The 24,239-nt window shown below is 39.0% G+C and overlaps 2 protein-coding genes across 6 annotated transcripts; one reads left to right on the forward strand and one right to left on the reverse strand.

The window, feature by feature from the left end:
• Positions 1–1,201: 1,201 nt before the first annotated feature.
• Positions 1,202–4,251, reverse strand: RWDD2B (RWD domain containing 2B). Of its 2 annotated transcripts, none has more exons than XM_027887097.1 (5): positions 4,126–4,251; positions 3,499–3,687; positions 3,208–3,275; positions 2,322–2,687; positions 1,202–1,633 (listed from the first exon to the last, which is right to left on the reverse strand). In XM_027887097.1, exons 1-5 carry the CDS (start codon positions 4,228–4,230, stop codon positions 1,396–1,398), a joined length of 966 nt encoding a protein of 321 aa, XP_027742898.1. In that variant the 5' UTR covers positions 4,231–4,251; the 3' UTR covers positions 1,202–1,395. The 2 variants fall into 2 exon arrangements, with proteins under 2 accessions (XP_027742898.1, XP_027742897.1); XM_027887096.1 differs by having other exon boundaries at positions 3,469–3,687.
• Positions 4,202–23,893, forward strand: USP16 (ubiquitin specific peptidase 16). 4 transcript variants are annotated; one of them, XM_027887090.1, is made up of 18 exons: positions 4,202–4,268; positions 6,361–6,459; positions 8,666–8,841; positions 9,440–9,543; positions 11,853–11,956; positions 13,702–13,883; positions 14,800–14,892; positions 15,565–15,695; positions 16,073–16,160; positions 16,696–16,774; positions 17,630–17,721; positions 18,454–18,510; positions 19,508–19,675; positions 20,254–20,917; positions 21,178–21,272; positions 22,425–22,511; positions 22,789–22,945; positions 23,554–23,893. In XM_027887090.1, exons 2-18 carry the CDS (start codon positions 6,399–6,401, stop codon positions 23,676–23,678), a joined length of 2,463 nt encoding a protein of 820 aa, XP_027742891.1. In that variant the 5' UTR covers positions 4,202–4,268; positions 6,361–6,398; the 3' UTR covers positions 23,679–23,893. The 4 variants fall into 4 exon arrangements, with proteins under 4 accessions (XP_027742891.1, XP_027742890.1, XP_027742892.1 ...); XM_027887089.1 differs by having other exon boundaries at positions 4,223–4,336; XM_027887091.1 differs by having other exon boundaries at positions 4,223–4,336; positions 13,705–13,883.
• Positions 23,894–24,239: the final 346 nt, after the last annotated feature.

Here is a 24,239-nt window from a genome sequence, read left to right on the forward strand (position 1 = left end):
GAGCGTCCCGCGGAGCCTTTACGGAGCTGCGGCCCTCTTGAGCATTCAAAGGGACTCTGGATTTGGGAGTTCCATCCAGAGGCAAAGCCGAATGACGTCAGTCCGAAGTATCGCTACAAAAGGTATCCCGAGCTCATACTGGAGAGCTCAATGTTAGCAATTTTACTGGAGCTGTACGGAAATATTTAATCGATACTTCATTTATTAAAAATATTTAATCCAAAGCGACCATTCTGTGCTTTTTCAAACATGGGATTTAGATGCAATATCCATAAAATTAGGATTCCTTGGTACAACGTTGTTGAAACTGGACTCAACACACGCAGCATAAGGTACTTCATGTTACAGAAATGAAAACTTGTGAACTCAGAAGGCTGAGGATCATTTCACAGTTTTGGAGTGCGCTGTAAGGGAGCCCATCTTTGATTAACTGGTGCTTTTACACAAATAAAAATAAACTCTTCAGCTGCAGATGTAGAGATGCCACCATGGTCTCTCTCTTACCTCCATACACACTTATACTTACAAAAAACTTGTATGCCCTAAAGTAGGCATCCTAGGTCAGCCTCTTAGCATGTGCAAGACTCTTGCAAATTTGCTCCCTCCTTTTGTTGTTTTTAAATAAAATATTGATGTCATGGCTTAATAAATTTTCATGTAGAAAGTAGAATATTGTTACAAAAAAGTCTTCATAAAGAGTATGTAAACAGTAGAAATTAATGTAAACATGTTCCCTCTCCTGAGATATCCACAGTGCATTGTTGTAACTTCTTATTCCTATATTCATTCCCTATATTCCGTCTATTCATTCATCTGTAATTCTGTAACTGCCCAGTTGGTTATCAAACACATATTTTTTTAATTGTAATTAGGTACGTACCCTAAATCTCCTTAAAACCAGAAAGTAAATTAATGGCCAGTCTTCGCGAACGAAGAACCGAGGAAGGTCTTTACACCTTCCAGCCTGCGCATTGGATTTTTTAGGTGAGACACAGTGTGCGCGGAACTGAGCCCACCCTTTAATCCTAAGGTTCATCTGCCGGGGCCAAGCGAGCTTGGACGGTGGCAGCGAAGTCCTCAGGATGTAGATGGATTGCCTTACAGGGCTAATGAGCTCCATCTGCCCGGGGAGTGGCCCCGACCGGGAATCGGACCCAGGTCTCTGCAGTGACAGTGCAGCGCCTTTACCTGCTAGAGTAACAACGTATTCATATAGTCATTTTCATTATTCGGGATTTCACTGGATATTTGTTTTCATTGAAAACTGTATTAATCACGTAAATCTTGAATTATTAATTCCCTCTCTGATCAACTGTTGCAGAACAGTTAAGGAAGCTGTCATGAGGATTAAATTCCAATCATAACTGCTGGGGCCTGTGCTGATCTTCAAACCCTTCAATGTCCTTCAACCCCAAAGTACATTTGAAAAATGTCAGCACATCCTTTTTCTTCTAAAAAATGATATAGTTGCCCCAAATCCATATGATTTCCCCTGGCACCATGTGCATCAAAACATTTCTCTTCCAAAGTGGAAAACTTCCGTTGGCTCTGAATCTCAGCATGTCCTCCACCTTCCAAAGAAACATCTTCTCTGTGCCGAATGAGAATTCTTTTCCACGTTAGTCTTCTTACTCTGAAAGTAATCGGAGAAATACTAATCTATCTATAAAATAAAGACTGCTTTAGGAAACACTATGGAATAACTATTATTACAAAAGTCAACAAATTCTGTTTACATATAAATAGAGAGAAAGAGACAGAGATAATGGTTCATGGGCTAGTCATAGAAATACTGCTCACATGCAAACACTCTCGTAAGGAGGAGCTTGGGTTTTTTTATATCTCCTCAGGATTCCAAAACCTTAATGTTATTCCTCACAAATGAAGATGTAGTTTCCATTTCAGTGCTTATTTCTGCCTTCCCCATGCTAAGCATTCTCATACTCTCTTAGATTTTATAATCAAATTACTATGTTCATTTAGTCTCCCCCACTCAGAAGTATAAACGATGGGAGCAGAATAAAATGCAAATGTTAAGTGATGTAAGAGCACACATATCTAACACAACTGGGGTACTGCTGCCCATCCCTAGAAAAGTGACACACAGAGGAAAATAAAACAGAAATAAATGTGCACCATGATTGCTTTGACTGCTGCAACCAACAGGGGGTATTCAGAGTTGTAAATACATTATTATAAATACAGTACTTGGCAGATCTTTAATCCTGGAAGGTGATTGGATTTCCCAACTTCTGGCCACATGTACAACATAAGAAAATGTACTATTCTAACTACTAATTTAAGTACAAAGAAAAACTAACCTCGACCAGAATTCTTCACAACTACTTTGTAAACCTTCTACGCAAACGACACCTGGTTTCCCTGGCATGCAAAATCCTGAAAGAGAAAGCTCCTTGGCCCAGTCAATAATATTCTTCCTTTTTTGCTTGTTGTAGATGTGATGACTATAGATCCACAACCGAGTGAAGGTGGTGACTTCTGCCTGCACGGCACCTGCAGCTGTCACAGAGGAAGACGAAAGCTCTTTGTCAATGTAAGCAGCTGCGTAGTCTTTAACCCACTGCCTTGCACTCAGCATGCAGGGCTCACCACTGCAGTTTTGCATCAAGTATGTTTTTAGATCAGAGTTCAGGTGAATCTGTTGAGAGCGGCTCAATAACGGCGACCTAAAGGGAAGTATAAATGCAGTTACCGCGTGCTGACAATTTAGCACGTTTTTAGAATCACAGAATCATCGAATCGTTAAGGTTGGAAAAGACCTCTAAGATCATCGAGCCCAACCTCTGACCAATCACCAGTTGTGACAAGGGAAAAATAAGGCCACTGACTACTCATTCCTTTAGTTAATGTTAAGCTTTACCAAAATGGGCAACGGTCTCTGTTCTTGAGCATCACACCTATGGATAGTATCTACAGTAACCTTTCTGTACAGATGATGGCACTCCTACACACTTTTTCCCTTTTTTTTTTTCTTTTTTTGCTGAGTACACCAGAGAAATCATAACCTTGCAAGATTTGATTTTCTTCAACACTTGTCCACCCAGCCTAATCTGGCAGTAAACCATAAAAAAAAAAAAAAAAAAAAAAAAAAAAAAAAAAAAAAAAAAAAAAAAGCTGCTTTCTATTATTGTAACTGCATTTGTGTAACACACTGTAACTTTTAAATGCTTTTATTAGCTGCCATACCTCACAGTAATTTCTGGTGGAACAGTCGGATATTTAAATGGTAAAGCACAGGCCATAGAGAATTCCACCTAAAAACCAAGGAGCAAATGCTTAGTTCAAGTAATCCCTAAAATCCCTCCAAAAAAAAAAAAAAAAAAAAAAAAAAAAAAAAAAAAAAAAAAAAAAAAAAAAAAAAAAAAAAAAAAAAAAAAAAAAAAAAAAAAAAAAAAAAAAAAAAAAAAAAAAAAAAAAAAGCAAAATAGAATAAAGTGTTTACAGTACCACAGAGGCATTAGGGACCTCAGCCTTTACATTCAGTATAAACTGAACTTTCGAAGACGGCACCTCTGCAGACTCATTTTCAGCATAGTGTTTCAGTTCAGCTAGAGCCAGCTGGTCTGTCACAGCAAACTCCTCCTCATATGGAAACATGCTAGACAGTAACTCTAACTCTGAAACCTGCATCTCCGCTTCTTCCTGGTTAGTCATTTCTGTTGTTCCCTGAGCAAAGAAAAAATTTAGGGAAGAAAAATACAGCTTGGATATGGGACAAATTTCATTAACTATCCCTATGTAAATCATATTACAGAATGACAGAATATTGTAAGTTAGAAGGGACTCACCAAGGGTATGGAGTCCGACCCTTAGCCCTGCACAGGACACCCGCAAGAATCACACCATGTGCCTGGAAACATTGTTCAAACACTTCTTGAACTCTGTCAGGCTTGGTGCCACAACCACCACCCTGGGCAGCCTGTCCCGGTGCCCCACCACCTTCTGGGAGAAAAACCTTTTCCTCACATACAACCGAAACCTCCCCTGACACAGCTTCATGCTGTTCCCTCAAGTCCTGTCACTGTCCCTGTCCCAGTCCCCGTCCCTGTCCCAGTCCCCGTCCCCGTCCCTGTCCCGATCCCGCTCTCCTCGCCTGGCCCTCACCAACACCAGGAAGGAGCTCAGAGCGGTGGCGATCGCGCATGCGCGGACACGTCCCGCTCCCATCCTCGTCACGGCCCCACAATGCAGCGCGCCGGAAGCGCCCATGGCCGCCGGTGACCGCTGCCCCGCCGCCGGGGGATGAGGTGAGCTTGCCGTGTGCCCCGGGACGGAGCCATGCGCCACCGAGCTGTCCGTCCCGCGGCACCGGCAGGTGAGGGACGGGAGCCCCGCGGAGCCGCCACCGCGCTGCTGCCGCCGCCGCCTCTCTTCTCCTCCTCCCGGCGCGGGGCTCGCTGTGGAGCCGCCGCTCCGGCCGGGGCACGCGGCGCTCCCGATTGGCTGCGGCGCCTGTCAGTCATGGCGCGGGAGGCGGGCGCGGGCCAATGGGGAGCGGGCGGGGCGGGGCAGGGCGGTGTCGCGCGGCGTGCGCGTGGCATGGGGGTGGCGTGCGCGTGGCGTGGGGGCGAGGGACGGGACGGGCAGGGCAGGGCAGGGCGACCGCCTGAGCACCCACCCGAGTGCCGAGTGCCCACTTGAGTACCAAGTGCCCCCTGAGCCCCCAGCGAGTGCCCAGGTGAATGCCCAGCCGCGGGGCACACCCGCTCCCCGTCGTGATGGGCCGTCCCTGCTGCCGTCGGGACCGGGCTGTCGGCTGGCAGCAGGAGCCCGACAGAGCCGTAGGAGCCCGGCCTGCTCCCCGCCCTGCCCCAGTGGCTCCCAGGTGAGCCTCTGAGGGCGTTCTTTCCGGGATGTCAAGCGCAGGTGCGCGTTTGCAGACCGCTCTATCTTATCTCAAAAAAGACGAAATGCATCGGTTGTTGGGGCAGTGCAGCGCATTTCCTGGTGAGGACTGTGCCCTGGAAAGGCTAGTGCAGAACCTGTCCGAGAAGTCTGCCCAGGCACAGCGTAGGTTAAATTAATAGCTACTCGTGTTCATGCTGTCCTACCTTCCTGCCAGGAGCAAGGACAGTTTGGAAAGGACTTTAAAAAGTTATTCGTATAAGGTACATATTGTATTTTTTGCTGAAAAATGTGCTCTAGGGAAGGGTTGTTGGATGAACTGGCATTTCTTTTTATGAACTAATTGAATGCTAAGTTGCAAAAGTTGATAATTCTGCCCTTAATGTCTGTCAGGCTTCCATCAGCAACTGGGTCATCTGCCCTAAGAGCATGCTCATGTACACATGCTCATGCAAACATGTTTGTAAAAGGCTTTTCATACAAAAAGTCGTGTGTGAGTATCATACCTAAGGTCTTCCCCACCTTGTTTCTCTCTGATTCTCTTGGTGTGCCTTAATTATTTGGCTGTGATGACTGCGAGCAGGCAGCTTCTCTCTGTCCCGGAGTGCTGCTGAGTACGAGCTAAGAAATAGGTTTGAAAGGACGGCTGATACAGGTCAGATTTAGTGCTGACTGTGTTCATGTGACGGGTGGACAGGAGGGTTAGGCTGGCCTGCAAAGACTGCAGAGACTTGATTTGGAACCCTCTCACCTTCCTTGTTTTCATCGTTTAGAATATGTCACGTTTTAAGTTTACCTGAGCTTTTTGGCTGATCTTTAGTACGGGGGCTACAGACTAGAAACTAAAAATGTCCTACCATATGGGCAGTAGCCACCTTTTTGAAGCCAAGCATTTGGTTCAGGTTCCTTAGGGGTAGATCACTCTTGTCAAGAAGAGTCTACAGGCATAGCAAATAACAGACCCATCTGAATTATTTACTTGATGTGTGGGGATAAATCTTTCCCAGTGAAGAAATTAAAAAATTAGAACTCCAGTTGTCTGTGTATTTTCAATTATATTACAGTATTTGCATGTGTCAGACTACTTCAAGGACACAAGGAATTTGCAATAAACAAAGCAGAAAGACTGTAGTTGCAAATAACTTCAACTGTGACAAAACCAACTCCTTTTCTTAGAATCCCTGTATTATTAGTTAGAGTACAAATCCTAACAGGTCATAGTATTTTTGATACTAAAATTTCCAATCTTGTTTGGTGCAATGCTTTTGACTTGAGATTTTAAATCATTTGGGTTTTGTTATTCACACTGTCATCTTGTCTATACAACAGTTAAAATTGTTTCATTTTAAAATATAATTGCTCTTCTTTTGAAAATGTCAAATTAAGGCAAGTTAATTCACTTCAAGGGATAGCTTAGCCGTAGAAATAACTTGTGTAGCAATGAAGAAGTAAAGCCGAAGCAGCCTTCTAATTTTACTGTGTTTTCTTTCGTAGGTCACTCTTCCTTTTAAGAACAATTACAGACTACAAATATGGGAAAGAAACGCATCAAAGGCAAAACTGCACAATTTGATGAGTCTCCAGATATACTGAGTATGTTTCCTGAGAGAAGTCTGTGAACCTAATGTTTGTTTTAACCTCAAAGAGGGCTTGAAAGCTGATTAATATTAGAAGGCCTCTACATTAGTCACTGTCTTTGAAGTCTCATTTATAAAAGGTGGAATTTTTAAATTAAAACTGAAGTTCAAGAAGAAACTTGTTGCTACTTTTCTAAGTATGCTAGAAAATAATAATCCCGTCTTGAAAACTGAGATTATTTTCTGGCTTTTAGAAAAGTCAGACTTATAGTTCTTTACTGATACACAGATTGTATAAAATTCCTCAAAATATAAAGGGTTTGTAGGGTCAGCTGTTAAGCTTAAGGCTTCAGTAGCATTTTCTTAATGAAAATTTTGTTACAGAAGGTACTTGCTTTAGCAGTAAGGGCTGTGATTAAAATATTTTCTGTGAAATAGTTTATCTTCATTCTAGCAGCTAATTTAGTACTGACCCTGGACACCTCAGCTTTTGGTCATAGTGTATTTTGGTTAAAACCTCTTCTTCTTCCTCTCCTCCTGTTCCTAATAGTTCCTAATCCCACATAGTAAATTTTATTCTAGCTCTACTTGTTCTTACCCCTGTGTTGAAATTTAATTTGTTTATCTTGTTTACCCTGGTTACTGTAGGTTTTGTTTTTCCTTGTGCTGTGTAGCATTCTCTTCTGCCACCTTGTCTACCAGGTCACAGATTGTGTCTTGCTCATCTGGTTCGCTGATCCCGACTGGGGAAGTGAACTGAGCCAGTCTAATTTATCTTTGAGACAATGCACTTACAATTTTAGCCAGGAGGCTTGGTGTGATGGCCTGATTAAATTCAAGTCTACTGTACTTTGTATTCCTCAGTGTCCTGGTCTTCTTTGGGTAGCTTCTGTCTCTAACAGGTAGCTTTTTTAGCTGCTTTTGTCTGGTTTGGTTGTCAGGGGTTTTGGGGTTCTGTGGGGTGTTTGGGGGTTTGGTTTTTTTTGTTTGTTTGTTTCTTGGAGTCTGGATCCATGTCTGCTGTAACTCCAGCAGAGAGAACAGTTATGGTGTCATTGCTGATGGCATTTCACCTCTTTGGCTATAAATAGGTTATTTTACCATGACAAAGTTCTATAAAGCCATAAATGAAACTAAGACTTATTATGAATAATTCAACTATAATAGTAGTTGGCAAAACACAGAAGTTTTGTGTTTCTTTTTAAAAAGACATTTTTGAAGTTGTAGATGAAGCTTGTGTTTTTTAAAAAGGCTTAAAGAATACATCTAAATATCTGTAATTGTCTCTTGTTGGCTAGCATTTGCACTGTGCCAAAATCCTGTAATCTTGGACAGGAACAGAACTGTAGGTCCAAAATTTGCACCAGTTTCAGCTTATGCCAAGAGAAGTCTGCTGTCTTGATGCTGTAATCTTGCATGTGACCCTCAACAAAGGTGGATTCAGAGCTGTTACACTATCTGAGCAATAAAAAACACCTCAGGTAAAGGACTTAAGACAGCTTAATTATGCAAACAGCAGTATAATTCTTGTCAATACTTGTTTTGCAGAAATGTAACCAACAACTTGAAAAATTAAACAAGGAGAAATAAGACAGCTAAAGTCCTGAAAGTGGCTCTTAGCAACAGATGCCTGTTCTTGGTGTAATCGTTCTTAGCTAGGTTTGGTTAAATAGATGGAGTTCACACCAGGCCCAGAAGGTGCAGCTGGGCTGTAGTATCGCGGTGCAAAGTGATAACAGCACAGGAACTATGACTGCCATTCTTTTTATTACCATAATCTGCTGCATAATTTCACCGGGACAGCTCAGCTGGAAGCAGAACCTCCGTAATCTCCACTTCTCTAAGACAGGCAGGTGCAGCCTTGGTGATGGGAAGCTGTGGCAGTGGGCTGTGGCTGCTCCGTGGGAGATTTGGGAATCATAACGCCACAATAATGAAAGCCTGACATAGTAGGCGAGTGTGTATCCAAAAGTTCTGTCAACTCCTCCAACTAGATGTAGCTGTGAGGGATACTTTTAGCAATACAATAGTTTGGGAAGCACCAACAGTATCCCTGGATTCTGAGTGCAGGTAATAAAGGGTTTCTTTCTAATACATCTGATAAATTGTCAATGTTTCTTTGACTCTAGAAAGACTGTCCTAGCTTCTGGATTGCTGCCTGTGTCCTTAACATGTGCATTTGTTATGATACCAACATCCTTCTTGTGCTTTTTATTTTGTAGAACCCACGTGCAAGCACATTCGTAAAGGACTGGAACAAAGTCATCTGAAAAAGGCACTGCTGAACGTGGAATGGCACGTTTGTCAGGACTGCAAGGCAGACAATAAGACACAAGAGAAGTCTGAGGAGGAGACTGAAGGCCCTTCAATATGGTTATGCCTAAAATGTGGACATAGGGTATCTTTTGTTGTTAATCTGTCTTAATATTTTTCGGTGTCTCATAATACAGTAGAACAAGAGAGCTTCTTATTCAACTCTTATATTCTTTCTTTTTTTATTTTAAAGGTGTTGCTACCTAAATAAATTTGTATACTAGAGAGTCATTAAAAAAAGTCTGCTCTAAATGTCAAATGAAGTGCTTGAAAGCTTGGCACAAAGGCATTTAGCAAGCTTAAGGCTAAAACACCATCTTGAGAACTAGTTTTCCTAGAAAGTCCGAATTATTTTGCAGAGAAAGTAAAAATGCTCCTAATCTGTGATCTTTTACAGTAAGATCTTAATGCTCACATGAATTCATTAAACTTAGAACTCTGCATGTTGAAGAGGTTTTTGTTCTGTTCCAATTTGCAAATTAAATGTTCAGTCCCAGAGCAGCTTTATAGTTATTCTGCACCCAGTAAATTGCCTTTCTGTCTGCAGAAATAACTAATAGAGACCCATCTGTTAATCCTAATTAGTTTAACATATTTTAATACTTTCTTTGCACCGTGACTTTATGTATGTTTCATTGATTGTCAGCTGGATTTTGTGACACTTCTGGTTATCAACATTGTAGGGTTGTGACCGAAATTCTCCAGACCAGCATGCTTTGAAGCATTATGAAAAGCCAAGATCAGATCCCCACTGTTTGGTTCTCAGTTTGGACAACTGGAGCGTGTGGTGAGTTTGTAAAACATACAGCTGAAGGACAACAGAGGCTGGGTGATAATTTGTTGGGATTTTTTTTTGTGAATTCAAAGACTTATCTCTGGGTGTATATTAAAGTATTTCCATACACATGAACCCCAGCAGTCTTTGCTGGCATTTGCAGAATAAGTGTTACTTACTTGTAAAATTGACCAACTAGTAAATGGGGTTGACTTTATATTTTACTGCTTTAACTTGGTCAGAATCCTGACAAATGGAAACAAATGTTGATATGTAGCTCTAAATCAAACCTTTAGACCTTGGGAGGAGGTTCTTTCTGATATACACTTAGTGACAAACTTACTTTTATTTTCTCAGTAAATATGATTTTTTGATACCACATGTAGTCAGGAAGCATAGGTGTAGAAGTAGAAAATGCTACTTAATCAATCAATACAAAATCCATATCCCTGGCAGTATTTCCCTCTCTTAAAATGAATGATACATTACCATATGTAAGGAGGAACCCTAATTTTCTAAACTATGCTACAGAAGTACTGTACCTGACATAAAGAGTTTTCATTTTGCTTAGTAACCTTGTTTTATGATTTAATATCTGTGTTTATTATGTTCATTTTATATAACGTTATTTATTTACTTGATCATATTTAGCACTTATGTGTATTGAACTCTGGAATGAAAATGAACATTATTAATAATATGTATTACTAATGAACTAGTGAACTTCTTTTTATGAATTTAGATTAGTGTTAAAATTGTGGGGGTTTAAGTGCTTTATTTTCCCTGGTTTTTAATCAAAGTATTTGTAAATGAGAGGAAGTTGTCAAAAGAAGATGTTTTTGCTTCCTCCTAGAATTTCTTAGTTGTACAAACTTGCCCAAGAAATGATTCAGAGATTGATGTAGTGGCTAGAAATTATTGTTATAAATCAAAACAATCAAAAACTGTATTACACACAGTGGGCCTAGTACATAAATTCTGATCAAAACTGCTTTTGCTTTGATGAATTATATGAATATGTGAATAAATCTCTCTGTGGTGTGCATGCATATGTGGTTTAAATTGGGATATGAACGATACCTGTAGACAGTTAAAAGAAATGTTTTGAACTTGGAGAGGAAGAGGAGTGTTCTGCTCTTTTGCATTTACAAGTGCTGTTGTACACATTTTCAGTCCTAGTATGACACAGCAGTTGGATCTACTCATGTTTTTCCCCTGTTAGTCAAGCAGCCATTACTAACAAAACTCCTTCCAATCCCTCGATTTTTTCAAGGTTGCCTACACATTTTTTGACAGGTAGAGGGTTATGATGTTAAAACTGCCCATGGAAGTAACTATCATTTGTTATTCCAGGAGTAAGAATGCCTATTTTTATGATTAACCAGATAATAGCTATACAATCAGGGATCCACAAGTTGAGCCACTTTTTTTAATGAGATATGAAGAAATATGAGAGTTGCAGCAAATGCCAGGGATGCTAGAGATTTAGGAAAGCATTTTGCTGCAGACTTCTGCTTTTAGTATCAGAAAATTGAGTCTGACTTAAGATAATCCTGAAATCTGATGAATTATTTGTACCTAAGAACTGTTAGTGGTGTGTTCCAAAGTGCAGAAGTGTTTGCAGTCTTTTCAGTACCTTTTCTTACCTCTTCAAAGAGCTGAACTACAAAATTGGTATATGTAAAACTCCTTCAGCTGTGTGTGTTCTGGCAGAATTTTACACTTCTTGAACCTTTATCACTGCAGCTTCTCTCACAATTTTGTTTAAAGCAGATTACTGGCCTAACCTTGCACTTCTTTGCTCACAAAGAGACAAACAGGGTTTGTATCAGCAACAGAAGAGCAAATAAAAGTCCACAGGTCTAATAGTGGACACTGATTTATTTCTGATCCAATTTAAGTAGAACAAAGTACTTGCTTGGCTAGAGTACTCAGAATATTTTTCCATGCTGTAACATTCATGAGTCATTTCCTTTAGGGACTGATATCTTAGTTTCTTGATTTTGGGCAAAATTTCTTATTTTTCATTAAGTTTTCTGGCAGCAAGGTTTCTAAGCACATCTCTTAAGAGTCTAGTTTATATTTGTAAATTGCAAACACCATTCACCAAAATAATTTACTGAAGATAATTTTTAAACGTTTTATTTTCATGATCAGAAGTAGATTGAACTCTTCTCCAAGACTTCTAAATCTGAAACTAAATCTTCTAATTTTTTAACTTTGTATAACGAGTCACATCAAACAAGCAAATAGTTTAGGATTTTTAAATAATAAGAGAAAAATAGCATTAATTGTTTTTCTTTTGGGGGCGGCGGAGGCAGGTGCTACATATGTGATAATGAAGTTCCCTATAAAACTTCAACCCAATTGGGCCAGACTGTGGATTTTGTTAGAAAACAAGTTTGTATTGACTCATCACGTCCAGGTAAGTAATTATAGTATAGATACAGTAAATCAGAAAGTCTGCTAAATGTAGGAGATGGTACTGTAAATCCAGAATTTACACTAAATTAGACTGAGCACCTTATGGTAAAGGAAAAAGCTTTCTCTCCCTTATTCTTTTTCTCTTTTTCACAGTTTCGATAGCATAAGTAATGTCCTACCTCATGGACCTGATTGGTTCCGGATTTTGCTGTGTCCCCTAAACTTCTACAGACATACAAGAACAGGAGGAAAAAGATAGTTTTACTGTGACTTTTTAAAAAATGACATTCACTTTTTCTGTGAATAGGGAGTTTACTGTCAGTTCTTAGTAGTGCTGTGTTTATTCATCAGTGTCGCTCAGTCTCTCTTGAGATCTAAAGGAAAATTGTTGTTGCTTAAGGATAATTTGATTTGATTTTTCTTAAGTATTTTTCTAGGTACTTGTGAATGTATCAGCTAGAATGACTAAGTCTCCAGCTGTTGCAGCACATTTCCTAATGCAGGGAGTATGCAAGAGGCTTTTTCACTTGGTCTGTACATTTAGAATAGGCAACTGCAGGGCTTTCAGAACTCTCTAAAGTACTGTGTTCAACCTGCAGTCTGTCTGTAAAACATGGTTGTTTAAAAGCAAACAAACCCAGAAAAAAACCAGTTTCCACAATGGCAAAAAAAAAAAAAAATGTTTTGTACAACTTCCCACTAGAAAACTTGGAAGAATTTGATATAAAAATAAATGCTGTCCAGAATGACTGTCAAAAATTCCAGCACCGTCCTACACTTGGGTGAAATCCCAGGCCCCTTGGGAAATGGGTCACAAACATCCAGCAATGCCAGCGTGGCTGTCTCCAAATCCAATTTGTTCAGAAAGCAGCTGAGATTTTCCCACAGGGAGCAGAATCTTTTGAGTGGTCAGTCTTTCCCACACACGTCGTTCCTCTACATCTAATATTTGAACTTCATAGCGGTCGCCAAAATTTTCTTCTCAGGTTTGAACTGGAAAACGGGTGAATACCAACAGGCAGTTGTTGGCCATTTCAGGTGTTCCATCTGTTGTTATCCAGCCATCTGTTTCTTGTCCAAAGATTTTATTGTCAGTTTTCCTTGCTTTCTCTGAGCTGGCGTTACTTGGTTTTAAAGTTAATATTGGCTCATAGCCCTGTTTATCAGAAACCTAATCAATCATGGACTGCCAAACTGGCAGAACAAGTGTGGGTGTTACTGTGGAAATCCCCTTGTGTTTTTATTAAACAGGTCATTGAAATTTTGAGCAATATACTAAAGTAATTTTGGGGAAAATATTTGTAACGTGTCTTGAAATACAAACCTTCTAGGTACATAAAATGAATATGAGAATGCTTTGACAGTGGTAACCGGCTGGATGTTGTAGCAAGCCCTAACATAGATGATTTTGACATAGGAATGAAATTTGAGACAACAACTTGCAGAGTTTCAGAGGTTGGCATGAATGGCTTGTGGACCAAGAGGCATGTTCAATTTGCATGCTAATCTGAAATGGCATTTCAGGTGGATCTTGATTTGTATTTGTTGTTGTCGTTTTGTTCTGGTTTTTAACTGCTGTTACCTAGACAGTTTAAGAGCCTAAACCAATACTGTTACACTTACACAATTACAGAATTAATTATCATATGTGTAAGTTTTAAATGTTGTAGATTACTGCTGCCTATAATAAATTTTTCCTAGCCTGTTACTGGGTTAATACGTGGTATGTTTTTTTAATTATTTCAGTAGAAAAACAGCAAGAGAACAAAGAACTTGAAAATAAAAAAGTAGAAAAAGACAGCAAAAATGAGCAAGAAAAAGAAGTCTCGCTTAAAGAAGAGAATACTCATTCAAATGCTAACTTGGAGATCACTGTGAAAGGACTTAGTAACCTGGGGAATACATGTTTCTTTAATGCAGTGATGCAGGTACAGAAGTTATTGTTACTTTTTAAAAAAAAACAACTTTGAATAGGAAAAAAAAAAGTCTAAACAAAATGAAAAAGCCCACAACAACCCCGCCCACCTCAGCATTTTACAGTGACACAATTAGACTGTGATTTTTTTCAGCTGCCAAGAATGATGGGTTCTTTCTAAAAATAGTGTGTTGGCCCAGAGAAATTCATGGAAATGGAGTTGCATGTTCAGACTTGCTCTAAGGAGAAGTAAAAAAACCTGCCTTGTCTGTGAGGGACAGCATTTTTCACTGACGTAACAAACATGCCACCTTCCTAGTTTAATAAAAATATGAATTATCTGGCACATCACCCTTGCTGACCACTTGGAATATGAGATTAATACTCAAAGACCGTGAGTGTTTAATGAAACTAAAGTGTCTCAGCAACAGGAAATCAATAGTAAATGTCAACAGGATGAGCATGTTGCATGCATTGCCATCTCGAGTCTTGTTCAGCTAAGAAGTGTATTAAAACTCTTGTGCTCCTAGGCTCTTGATCCTAAAGCTTTACTCAAACAAAATTCCCGCTGTACCTGCAGATTTTAGTGAACTATTTGCTTTTGATTTATTTTTAAACCACACACACTGCATTTTATCTTTTGATTTTTAGAAACAGACACTAGTAAATACACTTGTCAAAAGACCAATCAATAAAAAAATAATAGATTTAGGGTTTCTTCAATTTAAAGTAGTATTTATAGAAGGCACTTGGAAGTCCCATTAGCTATATGGAAATTGCAGGGTAGTACTTAACCATTCAAGTCCTACGTTTGGGAAAAATTAATTGCTGCTAATCTGGTTGCTACAAATTCCATGACTAATGGAATTCGGGTGCCCTTCCTGTTGTCCCCAGTTTAGGAACCTCTTTCTGTCTTTTATATTCTACAGAATTTATCACAAACTCCAGTCCTGAGGGAGCTGCTTAAAGAAGCTAGAATGCCTGGCACAACAGTTAAAATCGAGTCACCTGAGTTATCCATGGTAATATGCTTTGACTGTAGTGTTTGTCCCCACCTTCCAGTCCATTAAGGGGAAAAGCAATCCTTATCTCTGAGTTTTAAAGCTGTTTCAGCTAAATACTGACAAGATTAAGATGCAAAATCAGCAGGAGCTTCACTATTGCCTTCCATGAACCTGCTTCTGAATCCAGTGGATGTTTTTTGTTCAGAATGCACGAGCAGTGCTTCAGTAACTAATAGTTGTTGTAAAAGAAGTGCTTGCATTGTGATTAAGTTATTTAAAGGATGACAATGCGTAACTCTTGCTATAGTGGCATTTGTCTAAGTGCAAAACAGGAAACTAGAGGAGGTCTGTAGCACTAACTTAAATAATGCACCTGTCCTTGCAGTTAGGGATTTGGATGGGAAAGAAAGGTGGTGCATTTTTTTTAAGAAATTGGGTTGGTTTTCCTAGTAAAAGTAAGAAATTCAGAGTTGGAACTAAGCAATACATAATTAATGACTTTTGGTATCATTTAATGATAAACTGTGTGTTGCTTTTGTCAGGTTAACTCATTGCCATTTTGGAATTTTGTATATTTATATTACAGTAAAGTTTTCAAGAATCGAAGGGTTTACATAAGGAAAAACTTACTATAGAAGAATCAGTCACTAAATTAAGGCAAAACAGCTCTGTTGCTTTTCTTTCAAACAGGAACCTCAGCTGATAAAACTAGATCAGCCATGTCCTTTGACATTAGCCATGCATCAGTTTCTGACAGAAATGCAAGAGACAAAAAAAGGGGTTGTCACTCCTAAGGAACTTTTTGCTCAGGTTTGTAAAAAGTGAGTATCTGTACAATTGCATGTCATAGTGACCATGAAAGAGTTTGTCGTTTAAAAGATGGACATTTTTTTCCCTTCTTTTAACCCGAGCTCACATCACAGCATATAAAATTTATGAATGTTAAGAATACTTAACAAGCTTTGACAGAAGAGGATGAAGAGCAAAATATAAATGAATAGCAGTAAAATGAAAGACATTCAATGACTTATTCTGATTAGCTGGCTTTGTATTTTTAGAAAATACCATATGTAGACACTTGTTGGTTTTGTATAGGTGCGTTATAGAGACTTTGTCCTCGTGTGTCTGGTGTGAGTTGGTTTTCCTTTGTTTATCTCTGGGTTCACTTATACTTTACAAGTAATGTTTTATTTAACAGAGCAATACGATTTAAAGGTTATCAGCAGCAAGACAGTCATGAATTGCTTCGTTACTTACTTGATGGAATGAGAACAGAGGAAATCCAGGTGAGTGCTAATTTCATGGTTATGCTTACCTTTCTTCTCCATACCCCAGACCCAGACTTTCCCCTCTGCTGAGGGGAGAAAGAACCTTCTTTCTGAGATACATCAGCCTCTGTGGAGCAGTTGTGCTGCCTATAGCACTTATTTGAAGCAGATCAGCACAGAGAACACCCAGAAAAAGTGGGTTTGGAGTATGTGTAGTCACCCTGAAGAGTGTCCTTTTGTCTTAATTTATGAAATGCACTTGTGGAAATTCTGTAATTTTTTTTTTAATTTGGGCAACTATTTCATCCTTAGACTGATTTTCTTACATACTGATTGGAATATGGTTGCAAGCCAGTTTCTCAGTTGATTTTTTTTTTTTTTAGTATCTGCAGGAACTATTTTGTGTGTCTACGAGTATTTGTGGGTTTTGTACTGATTCTCTTAATTGATGAAAATTATTATTTTTCCTCCATCTGAAACATTTTGTAAAGTGAAGTGGTTAACTGAATAAATTTAGGAAATTTTACAGTGTGGGGGTTTTTTTAAATTTCAGCAAATAAGTGTTGGAATACTGAAGGCACTGAGTGAGTCTAACAAACAAAATGAAGAAGAACTTAAAAAGAAAATTAAAGGTAAAATAAATTATCACAACATCAGTAACATGTAAAATCTTCTGTTTTGTTGAAGTATATAAAGTAACATTAATTGTATCAACTAAAACATACATGTTTAATTGTACAACTTTATGCCACCTCTTGAACATGTATCTAGAATATGAGGCTCAATACTTTTAGTCTGTATTTAAGTCTCTTGCTGAACTTGGTGGCATTTCCTTTTTAGCAGGATAAGAGGGAGTTGATTCTGTAGACATCATATGTTTGGGTAGTGATTAATCATTAAATTAAAATATTAGAAATTAAAATAATAGCATGTGAATGTAATTTATGCAGCCCCTAATAACTGTTACTTAACAGTGGTGTAAAAACCCCCATGAACAGAAGTATTTTTAAACTATTTTGACATGACTTAGGATGAAGAGAAAATTTAAATGCAAGCTACTCTGTGCTACTCTGAAAATACAACTTGAGGAAATAGGTTTTGTTTGTCATGTGCCTGTAGAGACAAAGGCTGATGCTTGTTTTTTAAGTTCAGATGGTTGCTAAGTCCTAAGAGAAAACAGGAATTCTTCCTGGGATGCAGTACTTCTGAGAAAATAGGGAAATGCATCTAAGTGGAGAAAGTGTTAAAAGTGTTGGTTTAACCAAGGCATTTTATGTAAATGTGTTTCCCCTCCCACTTTGATATACAAAAGATGGCTAATTTAAGAATCTTGCTGTACTTCCTGTCCTGAGGAAACTAGAACAGGCCAACGTGTTCCATTATACACATTGCATATTGTATTCTCTTTATTTTGTTTGGTATGCCATAATGAAATTGGCTGCCAGTATACTGTATTAACTTGACTATATACTTTTTTTAATTCTCAGAATACGAAAAGAAAAAGGGAATACAAAGTTTTGTAGATCGAATCTTTGGTGGAGAATTAACCAGCACAATTATGTGTGAGGAATGCAGAACTGTAAGTAAACTGTCCACTTTGAAAAGCCTAGAGTATAATATTCTGTAATCTGCAGGAGAGCCTCAAAGTGACTGTCTGTAGAGATGATTGCTGACTAGCTGCATGCTTTTCAAAAAGGGGCATGATTTGGCTGGAATCTTTCTTCCCTTATGTTATAAAGCTAATCTTTCAGTTCTTTTCAAAAGCCTTCCAGAACAAGAAGAGGTCAGCAACAAGCTGCCTCCGCCAGAAAAATTCCATCTTAGATTCCCAGTGAGCTCTTTCCAGTAGAACAGACTGTAGAGCAAATGAATTGTTGTGCTACCAGGAATATGTTGACAGGGGCCCTTTCCTTTTTTTCATCATTTCTCGTGCTGAAATGCCCACAGGATTGGCAGAACAGTTAAGAAGGCTTTACTGGGAGGATATATCATGAGGGTGAAGTAATTGAGGGTGTTAGCAAGTGGGCTAGGTAAATATCATGATAGATTGCAGCTATCAGTCTCTTAGACCCTAAGGTCTCACATTCTAGACACTAGATCACTGCAATTTGTACAAATATTTCTTGCTTATTTCTGTGGTAATGGAACTGCTAAATTTTGGTCATTTGTGAAGGTAGATGAGCTGTGTTTTACATTTGTCTGCACAAATGAAAGCAGGCCTTGAATGCAAACATGCACATAAGCTTATGGGGACAGCAAGCCAGCTGCTTCCAAACCAAATTAAATTGGACTCTTGGTTATTCATTTAAAGGTATCCTTGGTCCATGAGTCTTTCCTTGATTTGTCACTTCCTGTACTAGATGCTCAGGTAAGAAACTGTACCTGTTTGCTTTTTGGCTTAGTTTTTTGTTGGTGGGTTTTTTGGGGTTTTTTTTGCTTATATAAAAACACTTTTATCATACAATCATTATGGAGTGAATTCAAGCATCTTTCTAGAAGTCTCTTTTGCAAGGTAAAACTGCAGAGAAAGATAGAGAATAAGATTTTTCATGAGAAAAATCTTGTAAGTGCCTGTAAGTGCCATGTAAATGCCTGTAAGTTGTGGCTCATAAATTGTCTCTGGGAAGTCACACAGGTTGTTTTAATGCTTTGGGGTTTTTTTTTCCCTTTGGTCATCCATTTTTCTCCACTGAGTCCAAGAACACTTCTCCTAATATTCGGGTTATGGAATAAAGTTGAGAAACGTTGATAGGACAGTATATGAATACTTATGTGATCAATATGAATTTATTTGATCAATCTCTGGACTCTCAAAATACTTGATTTGCTTTGTGTTTTGCATTGATAATCTGTATACGTAATATTTCAGATTTGTTGTGTAGCACTGCTCACACAAAAGTTCATGAGTAAATATTGAAATGAAACCCCCACAGCCAAACAGATCACACGTCTTCTGCCACAAACAAATTTCATTTTTGCAGAAGCAAACAAATTCTGTGGCAGGCAGCTTAACTGAAGATGTCTCCACCTGTGTTAAATGATACTCTTCAGTTTTTTAATGACGTGTGCCAGAGGCAAACATAATGTTGCCCCCTTACAGGTGCAGAATTTGGCCCTTGATAGCCTTAATTTTACATACTGTTTCATTCTGCAAGTCCTTGTTTCACATGGACCCCCTCTGGAGTGAGACAGTCCTTCATAATAAACATTGGGGGGTGAGTTAGTTGTATGGTATATCATTAAAATGTATCTTGAGCTGAAAACTCAGATAACATCTCATCCCTAGTGGGGAATACTGTTTTGTTATTTGGGACAGTAACATCTCTAATTCTGTGGTTGTTTTTGTGGCTTTTTGGGTTTTGTAGAAAGTAAAAATTACAAAGAGAGAAAACATCAAAAAAAACAAAGAAAAGGAATCTGAGGATGAAGAGGATAAAATCAATGACCATTACCTTAAGCAGAAAGATGAGCCCCCTGGTACGAGTAAGCACCTTCAGAAAAAAGCAAAAAAACAGGCCAGAAAACAAGCCAAGGTTGGTTTTGATAAGTATTTCACTTTGTGCTCACAGTTTCTGTTAAAACCAATTATTTTTTGCTCCCTTAGTTAAGACGAAGGAGGAGACAGCTTAGAATTTCTCCTCACTCAAATGCACAACTGAAAAGACCAATTATATCTAGATCTTTGCTGTTAAGAAGTTTTATGTTCTATTAAGCATTGCTGTGCTAGGAATAAGCTAATATCCAGAGTAATGTTGAATTTGTTTGCCTGTATGAAGTAGCCTTAATTTGTATCAGACAGCTGTTTTCCAGTCATTGATTGTAAGAATATTCACAAAACTTTGGAATACAGACATAAGAAAGGATCAGGAAAATAGCAGGGGGATTATTAGTTGTATCTTGATGATATTGCTTAAAAAGGAGCAGTGGGAACTATATCTCAGCGAGGATAAATTCAGTATTGGTGAAATCATAATTTATTCTCCCCTCCTCCTTCCTTGTGCATCTATGGCATACCGCTAAAAACTTGATGAAGAACTGGTACAAAATGTTAAATATAATTTATACTTACTGTGGTTTTTGTACCTTGTGCATTATGTATTCAAACGTGCAGAGCCAGCGCCGCCAGCAAAAACTTCAAGGAAAGGTGTTTCACTTGACAGATCTCTGTGCAACTGGACAGTCAGAGATAGATGTCGAGTATAACCAAGAGTCAGAGACAGAAATTAACTCTGAAACTCTTGATACAAAGCAAGAAGAGGAATCATCAGATGAGTGCAAAGATCACAGCTTAACTCAGAAAGAGTTGACTCTACAGGGAAATAATACAGAAGTTCAGAGCATGCATGAAAATACTGGAAAGACAGAAGAAGAGTGTGCAGAAAATGAGTGTCTCACAGATCCCCTTATGGAAGGCTTAGATTCTCCTGTAAAGTTTGTCAATGGCCTTGACAACCCCTCTTTGAAAGATAAGGATGATGACAATGGAGATGAGGAAGAGCTTGCTACTGACTTTGCAAAACTACACTTGAGTGCCAATGAAGCTGACCCCTTAGATGACCTTCAGGCTGTTCCCAACAAGACATGCAAAGTATCGACAGAGGATCCCGAAATGGCCTTTTGTACTCTGGCAAACAGGGAAGATCTGAACCCAGAAGAAGGTTCAATCCATCACTGTTTGTATCAATTTACCCGTAACGAGAAACTTACTGAGACCAATAAACTACTGTGTGATGTATGTACACAGAGACATTGTGGACCAAAGAACAACATAAAAAGTATGACAAACCATTTTTTAAGAGAAAACTTTAAATATGTTCCTATCCGCTGTTTGGGTGGGTAAGGGTGGGGGAAATACCCCTGAAGTGGTGTCTTTATAACTTTGTCTACTTTCATTGTACAGTTTATCATGTTAAAGGGGAATGTTCAGCTGCTCAGTTTTTGTAGTACATGACATTATAACAGTTTATGTCGTGAAAATAAAGAATTCTTGCTGTAACATGTGATATTAATTAATGATGGTTTGTCCTTTCTGCAGGTGAAAAGAAGTATGTTTATACTAATGCCAAAAAGCAGATGCTAATCTCTCTTGCTCCTCCAATTTTAACTCTTCACTTAAAGAGGTTTCAACATGTAAGTACCAGGCTAATGTAGGTGTATAGTATCAGTTTATTATGTATTCATGCACATAATGTGAAAATATGCTAACATTAGTTTTATTTCCCTAAACTTTTGGGCTTTTTCCCAGTTTGGAAGGCATTGATGCGCGCAGCATTGGGTTTTATGGTCTTTGAGGTGTTGGGGTGTGTTTTCCTGAAAGAATATTCCCTTAATTAACTGGAAGACACTGTTTTGTGAGCTTATTTACAACATATTTCCTCATTATTCTTATTGCTTACTGTATCAGGCGGTGTCTTAGCACTAATGGTTTCCTAGTATTACAGCAGTTCCTGGACTCATAGATTTCAGTAGGTATAGGTAGAATACAATCCCTTACTAAATAAGTATAACAAATAAGTTGGCAGAAGTGGAAAACAGAGGATTCCAAACCTTGTAAGGGGCAGAGGGGAGAAGGAAAGGAAAGCAAAGCAACTTAAGTTTTATATACAGACACTGAAGTAAAGTGGCTTACCTCTTTATTCCCAAGTTGTAGAAAAAAGTTTTAGGGCTTTAGCTTTTCAAGAGAGAAAGAGAAAAGGAAAGGGAGACAGTACTGCCTCTTCTAAATGTAGAACTGTTTGGTGTTTAGGACAAGATAACTGAAAAATAAGGGAGGTAACTTTGATTAGATGAAAAACAATTTCATATAGAAAATGGAAATGTGTAGTCTATTCCAAGGGACTGTAATATGAAGAAAATAACATTTGTCATCATCTTATTTTGTTTTTCCAGTTTGATACTGGACAATTATTTGATTCAGGTGGGAGCACAAGTTACCTCAGTTTTGATGCTGTAAGATTAGATCCTCAGGCATTTTGCAGTATCTGAAGTACATTAGAGCTGATTCTTTTTCCACTTTTGCTACCATTAAGTTAATGTAAGAGTGAGCTGAAGAGCCATCTTAACTCGTGCTCCAGTGCAGCATGTGGGGGCAAGGAGGTAATGCTGGAAAATTGGACATTGGAGGAAAAAAAAATAAAAATGCTGTTTTTTCCCAGTTTTGTGTAATGTAAAACTAACTTTATATTGTTGAAATGTTAACCTGAAACATATAGTAACTAAGCATGGTTTTAATATGCTCCATTTTTAACATTATGGGGTTTTCCTCTACTTTGGCTGTTTAAGGCTGGATTTAATCTGCAGAAGGTTAACAGGCATATCAAGTTTCCAGAAGTGATAGACTTGGCTCCTTTCTGCACAGCTAAATGTAAAGTAAGTGGGAAAACAATCAGATTCTCCTTTCCACATGTTCTAATGTGCTTTCACAATGAAGCTGCTTAGCAGAATCTTTGTAGAACGCTTGTCAAGCTTGTTATTTTGTGGGATAACACCAGCTAACTTGTACTCGAGTCGGTGTACTGCGCTGATCATAGCTGTAGTGCTTGCCTGAATCTGCAATGGCCAGCTTCCATTTCATCAGCAAACAAATCAGTTTACTCTCCTCAAAACCCAGTACCTGACTGACATAGCTAAACTTCTGCTTTTCTAGAACGTGGCTGAAGGGAATACAAAGGTACTGTACTCTCTCTATGGAGTTGTTGAACACAGCGGGACAATGAGGTCTGGCCACTACACTGCCTACGTTAAAATGAGAACTACAAACAACCACCTCTCTGATCTTGTCCTTCGAGGACAATCTCCTCAAGGTAAATCATTAGAAATGTTTTAAATGTTCTTACTCATAGAATCGCAGAAGGGTTGCAGGGGCCCTAAAGATCATCGAGTTTCAATCCCCTGCCACAGCAGGTAAGTGCTCCGAGAAGGGCAGCAAAGCTGATGAAGTCTTACGAGGAGGAGCTGAAGCAGCTGGGGCTGTTTAGCCTGGAGTAAAGGAGGCTCAGGGGAGACCTTATCGCTCTCTACAACTGCCTGAAAGGAGGTTGTAGCCAGGTGGGGGTCCAGCCTCTACTCCCAGGCAACCAGTAACAGGATGAGAGGAAATGGCCTCAAGTTGTGCCAGGGATGGTTCAGATTCAACATGAGGAAGAATTTCTTCGTTGAACAGGTGGTTAATCATTGGAGTGGGCTGCCCAGGGAGGTGGTGGAGCCACCATCCCTTAAAGTGATCCAGGAAATGACACTTTGGGCTACGGTCTGGCTGACAAGGCAATAATCAGTTAAAGGCTGGACTCATAGAGGTGTTTCCCAACCTTAAAGATTCTGTAATTGCATTCTACAATTCTTACTAAAGAACCATAACAGAATTGTTTTAATTCTTTGTAATAAGTTTTCCTCCTAATTTTTCCTTTCTCAGCTTTAGAAACTGAACCAGTCAAAGGGCAGTGGTTCCACATCAGCGATACCCACGTACAAGCTGTCTCTGCCTCCAAAGTGCTGAGCTCACAAGCCTATCTTCTGTTCTACGAGCGGCTGCTGTAACTCAGCAGAACAGGAGCCTTCTTGTGTGTGCAGTCACCTTCTTCAGGTGGTCTGAGCAAAGGCAGAGACTTGCAAATCATGTTCTCAATGTGTTGGAGCTACTGTATACAACAATAGGAATTCACTTTATGCTTCCTAAACACACTGACAAGTGGTTAACTTATACTTTTTCCAGTGTTTTCACTACTTTTCAATAAAAGTTTTTCTCAGAATTACAGCTTTGAGCTTCCATTGAGTAATTTGGGTGTTGACATAGACAAGTAACTGCTCCTTTTTGTTCCTGCAGATGCTATAAATCTTGGTCAGCAGCTTTTTCATTTTTAAGTGACCAGCTATAATTTTGAACTATAGGTGTCTCGGCCATCATGTGTTCCATATGTTTTTCAGACCTGGGTTCCAAGGATAAGAAGCTGTTTCTTCCTGCCCATCTTACAGCCGAGACAACTGCAGCGTCAGCTCTCTCTCCACTGTTGGTTTATGTCCAATAGGGGAGCCCTCAAGTTGCAAACTCTCTTAAGAATTCTTGTGCTGGTGTTTTGGCAAGGCTCAGCACTTGGTTCT

This window comes from Empidonax traillii, unplaced genomic scaffold (assembly GCF_003031625.1).
Source record: "Empidonax traillii isolate 1590-97213 ecotype Southwest subspecies unplaced genomic scaffold, ASM303162v1 scaffold203:size1130161, whole genome shotgun sequence".
Classification (NCBI taxonomy): Eukaryota; Metazoa; Chordata; class Aves; order Passeriformes; family Tyrannidae; genus Empidonax; species Empidonax traillii.